The sequence below is a fragment of the Watersipora subatra genome, chromosome 11 (assembly GCF_963576615.1).
Source record: "Watersipora subatra chromosome 11, tzWatSuba1.1, whole genome shotgun sequence".
Lineage (NCBI taxonomy): Eukaryota > Metazoa > Bryozoa > Gymnolaemata > Cheilostomatida > Watersiporidae > Watersipora > Watersipora subatra.
In genome coordinates this window covers 1265379-1286154 of record NC_088718.1, presented here as the reverse complement: position 1 = coordinate 1286154, position 20776 = coordinate 1265379, and the positions used below count along the sequence as shown (strand labels likewise).

General features: G+C 33.8%; 1 protein-coding gene across 1 annotated transcript in view; it reads left to right on the top strand.

Annotated features, from left to right (window-relative positions):
- Window positions 1–4590, top strand: part of LOC137408676 (hepatocyte growth factor receptor-like) — a 41660-nt gene extending 37070 nt beyond the window's left edge. The window contains exons 20-24 of the mRNA XM_068095259.1: window positions 780–942; window positions 1690–1826; window positions 2104–2252; window positions 2682–2789; window positions 3968–4590. Of these exons, the coding sequence (XP_067951360.1) occupies window positions 780–942; window positions 1690–1826; window positions 2104–2252; window positions 2682–2789; window positions 3968–4140 (730 nt within the window). The 3' untranslated portion in view covers window positions 4141–4590. The remainder of the gene's footprint in view (window positions 1–779; window positions 943–1689; window positions 1827–2103; window positions 2253–2681; window positions 2790–3967) is intronic.
- The last annotated feature ends 16186 nt before the right edge of the window (window positions 4591–20776 follow it).

Genomic DNA, 20776 nt, shown 5'->3' with positions numbered 1-20776 from the left:
AATATTGAAATAAATGGCTAGACACCTATTCAGGTAACTATCCCAACTTTCTTTTTATCATAGTGTCGTTTCATCATCACTGTCGCTACTTGACAAGGAATATTTAATTTGCATATAATACTGTGAACTTATAGCAGTCCTGCTGCAACTAAAACTAAAATCAGAAAACTTGATATTTCGTTCCTAAAATCTTCTAAAGAATGAAGCATTCAGCTATTTAGTAGAGAAATTAGAAATTCCTACATGTTGATCTTATGTATTATATGATGCCATATTGATCCTACACATTGAGAGTGTTTTGACAAGTAGTAGCATGTAGGTGAACAGATTGTAGGCATCAGAATTACTGTAAACAAAGAACACTGAATGTTCATAAAACTAGTGTTTTACCTATTCTAACTTTAGTTATATGTGTCTATGTCTCTATATTAGCAGCATTTCTGGGTAAAAGCATATGTATGGTTGTACGAGTATGTCATAAGTTCCGTTTGCAGTATACAAAAACTGTGAAGTCCCTAGGCTACACCGAGCTTTATTCACCTGTACACAATAGCATTAAGACAGTTAATAAAAGCAAATATAACATATTTATAGCAACTTGTGTTGGAAGTTTAACAAGGTCAAAAGGTAAAACTTAAAATGTTCAGAGAGCTGCTAAAATACTGCTGCCAGTAAATTGGTGGCGGCAGCAAATTCCATCTCCCGTTCAAAACTGTTTTGCCTTTTTATGTAATTCTCAAAGTAATTCTAAGGTTTCAATTAGTTTACTTACCTTTCAGGGTGAATGAAACATTCCTAGTGAAGATCGGAGATTTTGGAATGAGTAAAGATATATATACAGACAACTTCTACAGAGAAAGCAACAAAAATAAACCAAAGCCAGCCAAATGGATGGCTTTGGAGAGTTGGCGAGATGGTGTATACGACTCTCACACTGAAATGGTAATCTCCATGTTCATTGGTATTGCTAAAAAGCCTCTTCTTCAAAAATCTCACTAGTCACAAAGTAACTTTCAGAGGCATGTAAGCTGCCACTGTTAAAAAAAATTTGTTTTGTTAGCATATCATGTTGTTTAAGTTTACTTGTTTAAATAAACATCATATAAATATATATTCCATAATATATATATATGTATTATATGTATATATATATATTCATATATATATATGGTACAATGTACGTATGTATATATAATATATATATACTACAATATATGTACACTACAATGTATGTTTATATATACATGTATATATATTATATATACATAAACAAATAAAATGACGTTTAATGTTAGACATTAACATTGTTTTATTTTCATTCTACCTCGTAGCCAGCTCAAATAAAAAAGCGGTGTACTTACATGTATGTAGTGGTTAGTTAGTTCAACAAATAAAGTTAATAAAATTATTTTCCATACCATTAGTTACCATCATTACCAATTTAATTAATTTACTTGTATTTATATTTGTTTGTATAGTAATGTCTCACAAACAGATTATTTCAAAATTATAGAGGAAGTTATCAAGTCTGTGAAGCTCCATGTTTTGTTAGTTGCTAATTAACTAACCAGGCAGCAGATACGTCGGTCGCGTGTTTCATTGCTGAATTTTCTTGTCTTCACCTGAAGTTTATCATTGATTGCCGACCTATCAGCCATTATTAGCTGTTCATGCTTGTATATTATTTAGTGGTCATATGGCGTGCTGTTGTGGGAGTTGTTTACCCGTGGTGGAGAACCTTATCCTGAGCTGAACAATCGAGAGGTATTTGACTATCTTGAAGATGGTGGTCGTCTTCCCCGTCCCACATACACACACCCAGAAATGTAAGTACATGGATGTTTAGAAAAGCTGTTTATACTCTGGCCGCAACCTTTTCCTCTAAAAATTGAATGTTTTTTACAAAGGTTTGAGTTGTCAGAAAAGTGTGTATGATTCCCTACAGTGTAAAATGACTAGAGGACTCTGTATAGTCCCACTGTTGAAGGAGAAAGAGTGAGGTACATAGCAAAGCATACAGATTCGAGTTTTGGAATGGCTAATGTTTTTCTGTAGCTGCCCTCTGTCAGCCAGCCAAACTCTATGTTTCTGGTCATTATATAGATTTCAAGAAGTCTCCAGATGTTGGGATGCAAAGCCTTTAGCTCGGCCAACGTTCACCCATTTCAAAGAATTTTTCCATAATATGTTCAATGATGGCTGTGATAACCTGCCTCCAATGGTCAGTGATCGGGCTGAAAAAGGAGAATATGGTAAGAAATTTATTTTTTCTTGTCTTCCAGCATACTCCATGACAACATCACTCCAAACATTAGACACTCGACTGTCGCAAACACTGCTTTCAAAATTATCATAAACCTTGAAACACTAAATAGTATGAAATAATTAATATTATGACAATTTTTATCCTAAGCCTTTTAAAAGGCTTCTTTTCAAAGCTAAATTAAAATTGTTAAATTAAAATAATAACTATTAAATTAGAATATTTTTATTAACAAAAATATGTTTGCTTGTGTTTCGTTTCATTTATTCTGCTCAAGTAAATTTTAGCTTTGTTTTATATTTGTAAACTTGCAATATACTTGTAGAGAGTTATCTTCACTTTGGCAAAAACAGCAACACTAAGGAAAACCTTTTAAGAATAACAAGATTATACAAGTTTAATGTTATTTTGTTTATAGACTTCCGATACTCCTACGCAAAGGACTTGACACGCCCCATACCAGAAGACTACGTAGACAATGAGCTTTATGAGGATGAAAGGCTATGCATAGAGTACAGAGAATATGGTAAGTGGAAAGCCGGATGTTTTACTCAATTATAGAACCAGCCAAATGTCCGGCGTTGCTCGGGTATTAAAAACAGCTTATAAACAGTAGCAGGTAATGTAGTTGTCATTGGCTAGTTTGAGTAAGCTAGTATATTGCTAAACTTACTAACAAGAGCAGTGAGAGCAAGCTTTAGTGACGTTGCGGATAACACAGTCGTTATGCATATGTTAATCCGGGCAATGACTATCTGCCCAATAATCTACACAATTGCAGCCTTTGTAGCTTAATGGGTTAGCTTGTCACCTTGTGAGCGGGAGGTTCCGAGATCAAATCCTCTGCGAGAAGAATTTTCATTGCTCGATTAAACCGCTATAACTCGACATAAGGTGTAAAAAAACAAACACTGAAGTTTATTTATATAGAATAGAATTAAGCGATGATTGGGCTTTTTTATTTTTAAAGCATTTTGTTTCGCAGCAACAATCCATGAGCGAGTTTATTAAAGACAATTGTCCTTAATGCATGTGAAGACGATTTCAGTTTCTAATCAAGTAGATCATGGTGCTTTTATGTAGAAAACAAACATTCTTAGAGTTACAATTGAGCTTGGCATTGTTTGAAGTGGGCCTTTTTCACACATTAAATAAGTCATATTGAGTCTGTTCTTATAACCTTCCTCATGCGAGAGTTTGTTATGGAACATGGTTCTTATAATAGTAAAGATTATTCTTCAGTATTAGGAAGTGATGGAGTGGTATAGGTGGTAGGATGTTTGTCTCTCGCACTGACTATCATGTGTTCAACTCCTATACATAACAATGTTCTATAAAGCATTTTTATTGCAATGTAAATGTATTGCGAACAAGGAATAGGATATCTAGTGTTAGAATATATGGTATTATGATATTTAATATTAGGATATATGGTATTAGGATGTATAGTATTTGGATATTTAGTATTAGGATATTTACTATTAGGATATTTAGTACGTATTAGGATATATAGTATTAGGACATATAGTATTGGGATATTTAGTATTGGAACATATGGTATTAAAATGTATTGAGAACAAGGAATCAAGTTCTACAATTCATATGGCCCTCAAACTCACAAGATATTCTAAACATGCAATATGTAGTAAGACACCAACACAAACATAATATTTGTTGTCATCTAAGAATCTAGGAATATTGTAGACTATGAAAGGCCGGTTACATCCATAAGTTCATTAGCTAGGGATTATGTCTGCGTGGAACCTGATGATCAGGCTAAGAATTTGGATGTCTACTCACTGAAGGTCGCGCCTACTCCAATGCCTCGTAGCAATTTGAGCTGTGTGTCAGAGGCTGCGAAGGAGTACTCTTCTTAGCTGGTGATATTATATATGAATTGAGATTAAGAATCAGTCTACAGAATATTTCTTTACCAGCCATGTTCTGATGTTTTCAAGCAAATATTTGCTTTAGGCTATTTTGTCTTCCACAACGTTTTTTACTGTGGTTTTGAAAATTCAAGTTGCCAAATGCATTTTTGCAAGCATTTATATTGATTTGCTCAGTTTACAATTTATTCTACTAGATATTATTACAAAAGCTCTGGCAGGCATAACAGGCTTAATATGATATATAACTATACATTATATTATGGAATTTATATTTTTACATGTTTTGATTACAAGCTTGCCATTTGGTTTAGCATACTTTGGTATAGACTACATACATTATATGCGGATTTATATATACAATATATATAATATATGCAATATAAAATGCTCACTATATTCCTTATTCTGAAGCCCTTGTTAGCTAGTAGTAAGCTCAATCGGTACAAAAATAATTATGTAAGAAAATATGATTTAAATCTTTTGCTTTCTGTTGCCAAGAGAGAACATTTTAATATAAGTTGCATACACTCGCGAAAATAATTGCCAACTATATTAAAAATGAATTTACATAAAGTTTTAGTAGATTGTTAAACTATTTTTACAAAAATGAATATTTTTGTAAAAATACAAAAATACAAACTTACTGAAGTTTTATGTAAGTTTTTTTTTGCTATAGCACTTTGGCTCTGAGCTGACTTTTGTATATTCCAAAAGGGGATAAATCTTTATCAAATTGAATTTTTGTAGACTGAATCAACTGGTTTCAATCGATCTTTTGAAAATGTAAGTGTTATTATTGATTGGTATATTGAAGTGCATTTATGTAATCAAGAAGGTCAACTTTACTGAGTGGTTGGAGAGTTGTTTTGTTTAGCAGTAGACACCTTGAAAGATGAAGATGTGAGTTGCCAAATGCATACATTATTAAACATGTCTTAAAATTAGTATTATTTAGAAATAGATTATGTAATCGAAAGTAAATTAAAAATGAACAAGATTCAGAAGAGTTTGACTAAGTAAATAAAAAGATAAACAGTTTTATGTGAAGATTAAAAATAAAATGAATTTTCAGTAAATATTGCGATAAGATAAATACACACAACTTTGATATTTGGACTTAATTTTGGACTCGAATTTTATGAAAAGTAACCAAAAATAAACTACGCTGTGTAAATGTTGAAAGACAATAACAAGATAACATAAAGCATAATATCCTTGGTATAACACTGTAACAACATAACATACAGCATAATATCCTTGGTATAACACTGTAACAACATATTATTATTATCCAATTACAGCGATAAAGTTTTAGGAATGAAAAACCTGCCTCGCAGAGGTTTTAATCTAGAAACCTTCACATCCACAGACTGACTATTTAATCCACTACACTACGATGTCTAACTGATTAGGAATGATTGCAATGACATTCATTACATTAGTTGAAATACTCGCGCTTACACCGCTTGAGGTCATTCACCAGCATAGTTAATCATTACGCGTAACATAACACTTATTAAGCTGGATTCAAGCAGGGCTTTTGTTTTTGTCAAAATTACCAGTTCACCAGGCAAGTTACTCAAATTCATTGAGTACTTATTTTATTACTCGTGCAACGCCGGACATTCATCTAGTTATAAACTAAGCCTAAGGACGATGAGGTATGAATGAGAACCACTTACAAACCATTTTGCATCCTTAAATTGCACAATTAGTGTAATTAACAATGTGAGACAGTTCCTTAATAAGTTCATGCAATTTGTTGAGTAATCAATAACAGATTGTTTTTAAAGAAGTAATTTCCTTTCATAAGTATTATTTTGCAAGCGCTTCTTAACTCATCAAAGTAGAATTTTCCAGAAAAAAAGTTATGTGAAGCATTAATCAAGTTTGTGAGTTTCTTTAAAGATTTTAGCGACTATTCGTGCATTATAGAATCTTTAAAAACAAACCATTTTAGTCGGTGGTGATAAAATGCAATATTAGTTTTGTTTGATGTCATTTTAATAAGCAAGCTAATTTTATAGTTTTTTAAAAACCTAGTTGTGAATTGTGTAGGCTTAGTGAAAAAGTTATGTAATTTTTAACCATCATGACAGTTGGGTGTTGTATTATCTAGTAACATGTCTTCAATATTGAGCAATGTGCCAGTTTTGAAATGTTGGTAGTGTTGTGTTTGTTTAATAAAATTCAGATGTACAGTAAGTGCCTAGTCCAACTGACTAAATGTTTCAACTGTCTTGAAACAAATCTGATGAACCTACATATAATTAAATAAACTTGGCTACAACAGAAACTTTGCAAATGGAATAGCTACATTTGACAAAAATATTCATTTGCAGATTTTTTTGCTGTATTATATGTAGCCTTAAAGTTAACTACATGCATTTTAAATTCAGTTAACTTATCTATGACAGGTTTGACTACCCAAAAAAGACTGAACAAAATGTGAGACATAAAGCATTTGACTAGTTAGTGCCACAGTAAATGAATAGCATAACCTATTTTGTATTGTCCAAAGGTTGCAAGGTTGAAGATGGTGATTTTCTGAACTTGTAATCTGCACAACGATATGTAGGGTACTACTTACTAGGTGTAAGCTATGAAGGAGCAAACAACTTCATATAAGTCTGTTTTGTGGTAAAAATGATGACCTCCTTTCTATGACATATTTGAATATAGCTAGAATTAAGCTAAAATGATTATGTATGCTGAACATTTTTGGCTACGTAATAGTTGTTTTCTTGGAAGTGTAGATTTGTATAGTAATTTGCATATATAAGCAATTTTCAATTCTATTAATTATACATGCAAGTACAACAAGCTGTACTAATGTTGTAAGGGTCAGGTAAATTTTTATCTAGTTCACAACCAGGATGTCAGGTTACCTGAATGTTGCTGTAACACAGTAAATATCGCTGTATGAACTTGACCGACTGAATGGACCTATATTCATAGAAGCAGTAGCAGCAGACGCACACCACCACTTGGGGGAGTAGACTTTCAACAAAAAGTGCTGCCAGCTACGTATAGCAGCACAATGCTATATTTGATTAAGTTAGTTTTTTCAAAATGAATTATCATCTGCTACATTTATTACTACTAGTGATTCCGTAACACACAATAGACAAGCAATATGGAATAAGCCTCTCACTGGCATAACTGAGACTACAATCAAGTACAAGCAAAGGACAACGCAAAGTTACATGTACACTAGCCAATAAAACTATGAAGTGTCAACTCAAACCAAGTAATCATTTTTACAGATAAGTATTATTTCATTCTTTTTGACTGTAAATTTATATGGGGCTATAATTTTTTACCATTCAGAAGGTTGAACGGTTTTATGTGGATGGCATCTGACAGTATTTTTTGGTAAAGCGAGTAGCTACTTTACATATGCATTGCCGTATATTGAATACACGACAACTGCCACGAATTTATTAATAGCTGAACTTTAAGTTGAGCAAGTTGAAAATTAATTACAGATTAACAATGTTGCAGAGAAATTACTGAAGAAAAAATCACATTAGTTTAATTTTGTAGCCAAAAAAAGTTTGTTTGTTAATTCTTTAGAAAGGTTTGGCTATAAAAAAAATTCCCACTCTTGGGACAACTTTCGCGTCTGGCGTAAAATTTTGTTTGGTAAAATGGCTTCTCATATTATTTAAAAAGTTAACTTCATGTTTCTCAGTGCTTTTCTAATGATGACAGTTTGATAACATGACTTGTAACTGAGGAAATAGCAACACTTAAGAATGATTTATACAAGAAAAGTGTGTTGGCAGTGTTTGTGAAGTTCCTTATACAACTATTGATGTAACACAATTTCAAAATTAAATATTGAATGAAACCAACCTTGTTGGCAGTTAGAGTTTGGTTTGAGTGGGCATCGCAACAGAATATCTACTTACAACTGAACATGAGTGAGAGGGTACAATTGTTTGATAAGTTTGCAAGTATAGGCTCGGGTACATGTGACTTGACTGTCTTACAAGGGGTTGCACACCAAACACTAATACAAAAAAACACATCGTATCACATAAGATCAACAGATTTATCCTTCCAGGCCGTTTTGGAAAACCTCAGATATCCAAATCACGAAAATAGCACTCATCAAGCTGACCTACATCACCTGCATCATAAAAAGACTTGGATCCACCCAATCGAAACATAACACAATAGCCTCTTATGCTATCAAGACCAAATGCGTAGCAAGTCGGAGTATCTAAGCATTCCAAACCGCAGAGTACCGCCAGAGTATCATCAGCAATCAAAACAACTTGATCATATGCCTCCAATACTGTAGATGTTGGTGAACGACTGCAAGGAGGCTCATACTGGAAGAACCTGAAATGTTCCGTCTGATCGATTGGCTCATTAGGTTCGTTAGATTGAAAAACTGCACTTCTGGGACCACTGGAAGTGGTATGATTGAGCAAAGATGAGGGAGATGTGGATTGTAGAAACTGATCTGAGAGCCCAAGTTGGTCAGAGTGGTCAACCATGTTTGTGGCTGTGGGTAAAAAACCTGCTGCACTTGTCGGAATTGTTGATGACTTCCAACTTGCTGAGATATCTAGAAATGAAGATGAGAATATAAGTAGAGAAAACTGCTGTCATTCAGAGTTTGTGTGATTCTATGTAAAATAACTCTATTACTATTGATACAAATGAAGGGTAGGCAACTGAGGCACGAATAGTTGCAGTAGATTGTTTAAAGAGGTGAATATAAATACCGCAGTGATGTGTTTAATAGTCGATTCACCGTAATTGCATGATATTCTTGTGTTAATTGAAAATTGGATCAAGATTTCACTATCTATCTCTACATGCATGTGCAGGCATTAGTTAAATTTTGCCACAGCTTTTGAGGACGCCAACATTAGACGAGCAATTAATAGCCTGGTGTAAAGGCACTGTCATGTTCCCTTCACTGCTCCATAAGAAAACAAACCACTCAAGTGCAAGGCAACAAATGTGTATGTTTATATTATTCTGTATTATATACATGTATTTCACAATATGTAATACAGTCAAGAGGAGTGCGCATACAAATGAACTGCATAGGATGAGACGTCCAGGTGCTGTGGTCTTCGTCACTTCAGTCAACCCTATTAAACTCTTGCTTCTTGATTAACTCCGCTCCTCGCTAGCATGGTCGACCACGAGCAGATGACCTTCGGCCGGCCAAAAAGTATTACCGGCAGCTGTGTCACCTGCTGAATCAGGGCTCTGCTCGGTCTTGGCGTCATTTGCTTCAGTATCGGCTCGGCAACCAGCTCTGGCCTTAACAGTTTTCTGTTACACAGGTTTGGTTATACTTTAATTTAATTTCTATGTTCCTTGCTAGCGGTAAGATAACCAGCGCATTGAATCCTTTGATAGTAGTAGAAAAAAATGGTTGCAGGGGCCAAATATGATTTTAACTAATGCACATTGTGAAATCCGAAGTAGATTGTCAGCTCGATGAACACAGATTTTATATAGTTATTATATTCTGCTAACGGGTGAAGTGAGGCAACAATTGTATATTGTGGACTGACTATTAATTACACTGTACAGAACATATTACTTACGGTACTGTTTATTGTAGCCTTACTATTAATTACACTGGACAGAACATATTACCTTCTGTCTATTGAGGGCATACCTTTATTAAAGATTTCCTGCTACTACAGAAATTAAACTTAATATTAAAATTGATGATTCTATGGTTGGTGGTTCTATGGTATAAAAGGCACAACGAAAACTAAATATTTTAGGCTGCTTGCTGGAAGTTTTAAACGAAAAACTTGAATGATCGAGCCTCGATACACAACTCCTTCTTCTTTGTTTACATACCGTACACCTGCAGTTGCCCATTGACCATTGCATAAAGCCATCCACCACTTGTCTCGATCTTTTTGGCAAGGATTTGGGAGCATTCAGATGAGTCACAAAGGTAACACGACCGCAACTCTTTTCTAGAGTGATCAATCATCTGCAGATAATATATATCACCGGCAAGGAATTCGTTGGTGAAAAATGCTGTTTCTGCATCTTGTCTAGCAATATATTCAGCGCCTTCAACCCAATGAGTGGCCTCTAAAATGGTAAAATATTTTATGCTTGACCAGATGTGCGTTATTTACTGTAGATACAGTATTTACAGGAGCATTTGTGCTAGTTGAATCAACTGCTAATAGATCTACTAGCAGTTGACTCCAGCTAGTAGATCTACTAGCAGTTGACTCCAGCTAGTAGATCTACTAGCAGTTGACTCCAGCTAGTAGATTTACTAGCAGTTGACTCCAGCTAGTAGATTTACTATCAGTTGAATCCAGCTAGTAGATTTACTATCAGTTGACTCCAGCTAGTAGATTTACTATCAGTTGACTCCAGCTAGTAGAATTACTAGCAGTTGACTCCAGCTGGTAGATTTACTATCAGTTGAATCCAGCTAGTAGATTTACTATCAGTTGACTCCAGCTAGTAGATTTACTATCAGTTGACTCCAGCTAGTAGATTTACTACCAGTTGACTCCAGCTAGTAGATTTACTATCAGTTGAATCCAGCTAGTAGATTTACTAGCAGTTGACTCCAGCACTCGACAATTTATGTTTGGCAGCTAGGAGCAGCATGCAAGGAATTAAAACTTAAGGAGAGCTCTCTGTTGTTACAAACAACCACTGCAGACATGATATTTTTCAAAGTAATAAACATAATTAGATTAAATAAAAAGGACAGATTTCTAGCCCCAGCTAGCATTTCATAATAGATTCATATTGTAAAGATTTTGTGCCACCCTTACTTTCCTCCACTAGTACAAGACTTGGTGCATGACTTTATACATATATTTCTGCTTAGTTCATAAGAGTACAAGAATAGCCAAGCAAATGCAATGAACAGGCCCAGGACAGCTCTGCTCTCTAGCACAAATGTTCAGGCCATAGAGTTATCTCCCCCTAAAGTGATAACTGTGCATTCAACAACACGAGCGTTTCCGGTGCCAACAAGGAGCGTTTAGGCCGCGCCCCTTTTTTGTGCTAGTCAATCGTAGTGATTGACAGAACGATAACATCAGCCATGTGAATGATCATGAATTTCCACAGTTAAGATAGTAATTATTGCTCATATTAAAGAAATGATGATTATAGTTTATTACTCTAATATATGCTTATTATTTAAAGCAATTCAATACCTACATGCCTTGCAAAGGCACTGAATAGAAAGTGTTAAGTAAGTGAGTTAATGCAATCAGTTACTCCAATGATATACAGTCCCCACACATGGGGGGCAGTATATCTTTGGTTACTCATAGATAAGATAGATAGCCATACTGGGGTTGTATTACATTGGTGTGATGGGAAGCTAATCGACTGCCATCAACTGAAAGTATTGACATTGTATGGTGATAGAGTGATTCATTGACACCACAGTTCACAAACAGCCCTTGCATGTAATATTAGATTTCAATACATATCAATCAAATACATAGACTAGCTTGAAGCAAAGATGTCCACTAGTTAGTGGACATCTTTGCTTGATGTAAGCAAGCAAAAAGTTTGAAAGTTAGAGTGGCAAATGTTGTTATATGTTAGATAAAAATAAAGTATACCTGATTATACTAAATTATAATTATTTAAAAATAAAATAGACTTTTTTATTACTTTATTTATTAAATAATTTTTTATTGTAATCATAGCTAAACAAATTATATTTAGCCATCACTTGCTAATTATTTCACATTTACATTTAAACACATTTGCAGTTTCATTTTTCTTCCTAATTTATTTCAACAAAAAACTTCTTTCATGATATGAAATTTTAAAGTTGTAGTTGTTTGAAAAAGCTTGAAAACATTTACAGCTGTTTTTATTTTCTCTCCTCTCTTCATTTATTTCAATTATACAAAACACTTCTCATAATATGTAGTTTGAAAGTTAAAGTGGCAAATGTTAGTATATGTTAAATAAAAATAAATTATAACGTACTTAATTATACTAAATTATAATTATATAAAAATAAAATAGACTCTTTTATTACTTTATTTATTAAATAATTTTTCATTGTGATCATAGCTAAACAGATTATATTTAGCCATTAATTGCAAATTATTTTACATTGAAACACATTTACAGTTTTTTTCCTAATTTATTTCAACAAAACACTTTTTTCATGATATGAAATTTAAAAGTTGTAGTTGTTTGAAAAATCTTGAAAACCTTTACAGTTGTTTTCTTTTTCCTCTTAATTCATTTGAACTGCTTAAAAATATTTTCTCATGATATGAAGTTTAAAAGTTAGAATGCTAAATGTTATATAAAAATAAACTTTCTGTCCAAAGACATTTTCCTTACTCGGGCAGTACAGCTCATAGTTAATGGCAGTCAATTAGCTTCCCATCACACTAATGTAATACAACCCCAGTATGACTATCTTTCTTATCTATGAGTAACTGATTGCATTAACTCACTTACTTAACACTATCTATTCAGTGCCTTTGCAAGTCAAGTAGGTATCAGGGATTACGTGTATGTCACAATTTCCATTTCCATAAAATTGCCATAATTTATTTCCATATTAATTCCATTTCCATAACATTTCCCTACATCATTTCTATATTATTTCTATTTCCATAACATTTCCCTACTTCATTTCTATATTATTTCCATTTTTATAACATTTCCATAATTCATTTCTATATTATTTCCATATTAATTCCATTTCCATAACATTTCCATATTATTTCCATTTCAATAACATTTCCATATTATTTCCATTTCAATAACATTTTCATATTATTTCCATTTCAATAACATTTCCATATTTCTAAAATAAAATTTCCATATCCATTTCCTTAAAATTATGGAAATATTTATGTTTATGGAAACAATAATATACAGGGGGCTGTATATCATTGGCTGTATATCATTGCTGTATGGGGCTGTGGGGGGCTGTATATCATTGATGGAAATGGATATGAAAAAGTAAACATTTCCATAATATGTTTAGTGGTCCTGGTAGGTATTGAATTGCTTTAAATAATAAGCATATATTAGAGTAATAAACTATAATCATCATTTATTTAATATGAGCATTAATTACTATCTTAACTGGAAATTCATGATCCTTGTTTAACCCTTCTCATGGCTGATGTTATTGATCTAGTCAGTCACCAGATCTGACTAGCACAAAAAAGGGGTGTGGCCTAAACGCTCCTTGTTGGCACCGGAAACGCTCATGTAGCTATCACTTTAGGGGGAGATAACTCTATGATTCTGCCTGACTGAGCACAGCCCGGCTCGGCTTAGCTCAGCCCTAGGCTCAGCTCTCAGTGGATCACATTCCGCAACACTCTCCTCTCTGACTCTCCCAGTCTGACAAACTGGCACATTTTTATGTTTGGACTTGAATGTAGTGACGCAATTTGAAATTTTTTTAAACAGCAACTTATTTATAAATCACATGAATCTTAAAACTTATTTCTTGTAAAAAACTTTGATAATTTTATTCAAAGAACTTGAATGTTCTATAGCGGAGAGTATTTATTGAAAAGTTATAAATAAAACTATTTATCTTGAAACTCATAGTTGAACATTCATGCCTATAACCAATAAGAATGTTAAACATGTGTGTACACAGTAATGTGCTAGGCTAATAGCAAGTGGTAGGTAACTCTCATCACTTTTCATTGTTTATAATCTGATTTTAAAAAACCCGGGCAACGCCAGGAGGCACAACTAGTTATTATATATAACAATCTTTTTAATAAAGAAGAATGACCATTTTAAAGATTTTTCTTCGACAAGGATCATACAGGCAAAAACTCGCAACTTATAACGACTCAGACTCTTACAACAAAGGCTATGTAACATTTAAATGAAGTTATTCATTTTAGTAACTAAATCATTTTCTCATTGACGAATACTTTGTTGGTGACTAATTTTCCCGTGTTCCTGCACAAGTAAGAACAAATAAAAGTGGTATAAACAAACTGACACAAATGTCTACCTTCTTTATTTACTACAAAAATGTTTTAATAACAGTGAATGTACTGATATGTTGGAATTGATAATACTAAAATGGTGGGAAACAGTATTATGTGTTTTGAGAATTAGCGCTCAAATTAGTCTTTGAAATGATAAAAACTGATATTTAAAAGAAAGCAGAAGAGTAAAATCAACAGTATGATAAACCCCTCCGGTTGGGTCAAGCATAGGACCTAGCGTACGATGTGGAAAGTTATGGAAACTCACACATTTAATTTGGTAAATATTGTTATGTAGTGCATAGGGGGTAAACATACCTAGAGAGAACTCCCAAATCTCTCGATTAACTGAAGTCACTGGTATGTTGATTGATTGCCAATGCCCTTGATTACGATCCAAAATAAATGAAAATGCAGTTGCGCTTTCCATCCCAGGCGTTAAGAATTCAAACCTTTCAATAGGAACAACCTGGAAATTATGACTCTTCTTCTGAACCAACAAAACACCATCCACATCGGAAGCTACCAGAAAATGAGTGTTGTTATAATAGCACAGCTGTAAACAAACAAAACGTATGGAAAATCAAAAAGCTTATCGACTGGTAAACGTGTGATGGTATAAAGGAGGCCAGGTAGGTGTAAATGTTTCAACTGACTCGCAATCAGGAAAAATAAATATGAAGATTCATACAACTAAAGTAATTTGCAGGGTACATATAAAACCATTACAGTTTGGCAAGGACTGATTTAAAGCTTTAATGAAATTGGGTGCAAATGCTTTATATTACTTGTTTCATTTGTTCAATAGAAAATGTAAAACATGACATGCCTGCACAAAATTTTACACTTTAACAAAAACATTTTTTTTAAATATTTACAAGAAAACATTACATTTTCTACTGTAGTAACTATTTATTGAGGCCCAAACAAATACAGTATCATAGAGTTATTAGTAACTAAACTAATATATACATATTATACAGCATGATAGAGTTATTAATAACTAGTAATATATACATAGTATACAGTACAATAGAGCTAACTTGTTAACTATTTCAAATCCTTAACCATCAATTACACAGGTAATTATGTATATATATATATTGACAATTTATATAATTATGTAAATCCCAATATTCGTGTCCGATTCTGTGCGCCCAGCTATAGCTATTGTATTAAAATCTTACAATGAAATATCTATTTTATGCTGGATTTGGTCTCGGAACCTTCCGTTTGCCAGAGAAATGTCTTACTAATTAAGCTACGTGAGATTTATGGATTTATTGAGCGATATATGCAACTAAGCGGGTAAAAATAGGCTACCGCTCCCTGTGACGGAACAACATCATTTTATGCTCGCTCTCATGGCTCTCTTTGCAAGAGCTGTAGATAGCTAGCTTACTCATATTAGCCTTGGCGTTGTGCCAGGCTGATGGCAAGCAACTACGTTACCGGTCACTGTTTTAAGCTGGTTTTAATACCTGTGCAACGCAGGGCATTTCGCTAGTTCCATAATATAGATCAACTAGCTGTACAGCCCGGCGTTGCCCGGGCAAGAAAAAAGTCTTTAGACAAAAATTTTATTTGTATTTAACATATAACAACATTTGTCATTCTAACTTTCAAACTACATATCATGAGAAAAGTTTTTTGTGAATAAAAAATGTGAATAAAAAAAAGGTTACTGTTTCACCAGAAGCTATCCATCACAACTTTGAATACGACAATACGAAGAAAATATAATTGTCCGCGTGAGAAGAATTGGCCTTGACCCCAGATATAGTAATTGAACCTTACGAAAAATATTTTTTAACAGGGCCATGGTAACGCGTGGCCGCATTGGTAAAATAATCAGCGTGCGCTATAGCTAAAGCCGGAATGACAGATCCAGAGACATACTTTGAGAAATATATATACAGACCTGCTGTACTACCCGGCGTTGCCCGGGTAATAAAAAAGTCTTTGGACAGAAAATTGATTTGTATTTAACATATAACAACATTTGCCATTCTAACTTTCAAACTACATATCATGAGAAAAGTGTTTTGTTTTATAAACAATGAGAAGTAGTGAGAGTGGCTCGCTATTAGCCAGTTTAATAATGTGAGCGAACAGCTTCTCGTGGCGTTATGCTATGACCTGGTCATACGCAAAGCAGTTAGGTATTTGCTCTCATATTATGACTTATATTGGCAAGCTAGCAATTCGATTTCTGTAGTTTAGTGGGTAAGGGGTCAGACTGACGATTGGTAGGGTCCGAAATTGAATCTTTTTCGGTACGGAATATTTATTCCAAGATTTTAAGATCTATAGCTGGACAATCAATCCTACAAACGACAAACTTTGAGAAATATGTAAATAATCAAGTAAAAATTAACAAACATATATTCATATTCACACTCTGCCATATTACATGTTACTCTTTATATATAAACGCTTTTCTTTCATCTCACAGGCATGCAAATGGAGAAGAGGCATTTGAGGTACAGGAGATGAATGGTGCGCATGTAGAGGTGGTGCCAATATAGCTTAACTTGCACCAAGCGAAGTCCCTCATTTCATGTTTTGTCATTTTGTTTTTATTTCATGTTTTATATTTGATATATTTTATGTAAACAGCCACGTGCACATTTACTTTCTTTTTATCACTTTCTTCTTCTGAACAGACACTAAAGGTAGAATATTTAAGAATGCCAAATGGAGTGACCATTTAGCAAAATTGACTAACAACTTTTATACAGGTTAAAAGTTGTGCAATTAGCACACTCGTAACTGGTATTGAAATGGTCAAACAAAGAACCAGAAGTAAGAAGAAAAGTGTGTCATTATTTTTATTTTATCATCCCTGGAAGATTCTCAAGGTAAGTTGACTGCATATGCTTTATCGGTAGTGCTTACCTGTGGCATATATATGGAACCAGGCAGTTTAAAGGAGCTAGTCCAAATCCAACGTTCAGCAACATTTTCTAACCAGCCAACCATGTAGGCATAGATTGTTACTATCACATCTCCAACTACCAATATGTCATCTGGCTGATTCATTTGAGCTGCAAAAGGGAAACATTTGAACTTTTTAATGACCATGGCAGCTGCTATAATCACAAAACTCCATAATAATTGGTGTTATTGTCTGAGCCATTCATATCTGTAATAATTGGTGTTATTGTGTGAGCCATTCATATCTGTAATAATTGGTGTTATTGTCTGAGTCATTCACATCTGTAGTAATTGGTGTTATTGTGTGAGCCATTCATATCTGTAATAATTGCCAAGCGACAATCAACTGTGATAAATATTGCATCAGAACTCCCACTAACACCTCCATAGACAATCTGAACGGTTAGACAGCAACGCTAATGGTAATGATGATATGTGGTAATAAAAATATATGGTCTTCTATAAAGATATATGATACTTCAAAGTACATGTATATGATAACCGTTTACATTTACAATGATAGATGAACGACTAATTTTAGGGTCAAGGCTGCGTTTAGCAAGCAAAACCTTTACGTGTTGCATTTGTGCTAAATGCAACGCATAGAAGTTTTGCTCTGCTAAAAAATTGTTTGGACACTAAAAACATCGGCTAGTTCAGCAGTGCAGAAGAAGAGTTGAGGTCAGAAGGTATTGTTACAGGTATTGGACAACCAGAAAATGTTCGTTCCATCGAAAGCAACAATTAGAATGCATCTATCTGAGCAAACAATGGAAATATTTTTGTTTAAAAACGTTAGCTTTTATTTCTGCATGTAATATAAGTATGGTTCGTTTGAGTCACTTGCTCATAAATATAATGATAGTCAATCAAATGCTACAAATATATATATAACTTATAAATTTGCAGATATATAGCATATTATTTAATAGCATCCTAGTGGTTATCTTAACATGGCTTGCAAAGGATTGACGCTCATAATTCCTCTTCTATTGAACATAAAAAGCCAGTTCTGGGGCAAACTGTAGCAAACATACCAATGAGTGCAATGGGTTTTTATTCGATATTTTTAAATATAGATATAAATTAAAATATATATCTTCAAATTTATATCGTTTGCAATGCAATAAAAATTGAAAGCTCTAGCAAATTGCAAAGCAGTACACAGGCTATAATATTATCGCAGGTTAATTGCAAGCAATATATATCTATCTAGATAGATATTTCTCGGTTTGTCAATGCATATTTATTTAGAGATATTTTACAGGTTGGAGGTAAGTTAGCAGATTTATTTCATCCAAAAGGTTTAATATAGGTCTACCGAAAAAAGATGGCATAATATAGGTGACATTCGCTTCGCTCGTAAAAAGGCTAATTTTATCTTCCCAAAATTCTAGCAAGCCATTCGAAAAATACAACGCTGGCCTCAGTTTGAATGTCACTACCGATTGACCGCCACTAGAGAGGAAGGGTTGAAAAATGGAGCACCATGGCGTTCAATTGAAGGTTTTATGGTAACTTTAATTCATTAGCCATGGGTCCTAAGATTGATAAAGACGTTAAAGGAAGAAGTAAGAAAATGATAATCTTTGCAACAAAGCTAGAGATAACAAGTAAATTGGTAAAATAACTATAGGTACTAAGGCTAATATACTCTACTATATACTAATAACTATAGTTACTAAGGCTAATATACTCTACTATATATAGTCATACTTCGACTTACGAGCTTAATGCGTTCCGAAACTGAGCTCGTATGTTAATTTACTCGCATGTTGGTGCAATTTATTTATATATAGAACCATTAAATATATATTGATTGGTTTCCATACTCTAAAAAATGCAAATAAAACACTCAAAACAAGATATTGTAACAGAAAGAACATGTTGATTACTGTCCTAATTTACCACATGCTTTTAAAAAACAACAATTAAAAAATAATGCAAGGAAATGTGATTAATTAAAATGTAAAATTAAATACATACAATCGCAGCTACCGCTAGCATTTGCCAGGGAGGTAGATATAAGCTATCCTTCATTACAACAGTTGACTTTGATAAATTTGGATTTTATCAATGTCTTAAAAGACAAACTTAGAGGCAAACATAAAAGCAAACTTTTATTTTTAACTTGACGTAATTAAAATTTCTTCGGCAATCGTAGTTTGAAGTTTCTCGCTGGTTAGCTAGTTTTTCCTTTGTTTCGCTTTTGCGACTAGCTGGCCGTTTTAAGATAAACCTATTTAAGGACGTTTGCTTTTGTCGCCCTTTCAACATGTTGCGATTAGGACGAACACAGGTGTCGCCACAAAAGGTTAATGCACAACCACTAGCCAACTTGTCCGAATGTCTATTTTTATAGTTTTGATAGATCGCACCAGCCTTTTCACATAGCATCGTTTCAATTACGCTGTCACCGGCCAATTGTTTATCTTTTATCCAATGCCTGAGCAGTCTCTCTATCAGCGGTCGTGAAGATCGCTGCGCCATTTAGAAACTATGGTTAGTCCTTTTGCGAGCTAAATGCCCTGACTATATTCATTGTGTTTGATAATTGTGGATGTATTTCTGTCATATTGCTGAGCTAGCTCAATCACGCATACAAATTTTGCATATTTTTCAATAATTTTCCGTTTAATATCAACTGTTATCATTCGCTTTTTCTTTGCATTATCTTTCACTTTACTGGCAAACTTTCGGTCAACGCAGAGTAGTTTTAATTTCCATAATTCTGCACTGAAACCCCCACACAAAAAACACGGACTCACGTGCTCGTATCTCAAACATGGCTCGTATGTTAGTGCTAAAACTTGCTTAAAAGCTGGCTCGTATCTCAATTTTCTCGTACGTTGGAGCACTCGTAAGTTGAAGTATTACTGTACTAATAACTATAGTTACTAAGGCTAACATACTCTACTATATACTAATAACTATAGTTACTAAGGCTAACATACTATTTTGTTACTAATTTTTAATATGTACAGTACTTATATAAAATTTTGATGTTTTTTACCAGGAGTGTTTGCATTAAATAATTACTATGAGTTTCTATACTCCTCTATACAAAATTTTCGCCTTAGGATGCCAACTGGAACAATCTGGAACAGATTAATATTGTATAGGGGAGTCCATTGTATTTTACAAAGCTGTTAAAGTTCCAGTGTCAGTTCTTTGAGTAGATTATACAGCTACAAATGTAATTGTACTTTTGGTACTTAAGCAGTCTGTGAAGTCTTTACTATATTAATAGCAGTGTCGGTCCGACCGTCAGCCCAGCACTTAAAGGTTAAGAAAAAGCATCACACAAGAATCGATCTCACATGTCCAGCTTTGCAGCTAAGTGTACTACTAACTGCGCTTCTGGACCACCTGGCAGCATCTTGGAATAGTTGTGCACATGTGGTGGACACCGGGCCATGACTTTCTAATTCTTGTAAACATTTCTATGCTTTAAATCTTGCATGTTGTGTTTGCACTTTTTTATTATATCGCTAATAACTTTTTCGTTATACTATACCGCTAATATGTTTTGCCTTTGTTACATTGTATCACTGTTGTAATGTATTATAGTCATGTCAACGCATTAGCGACTCCATTTATATTTATTGTAATTCAGTTTTTCTTACTCGGTTCCATTATGCGGAGCGGGTAACATGAATGTATATAAAGTGAGCACGCTCGATGGGAGAGCAGAGCAGTAGTCGTAAGCT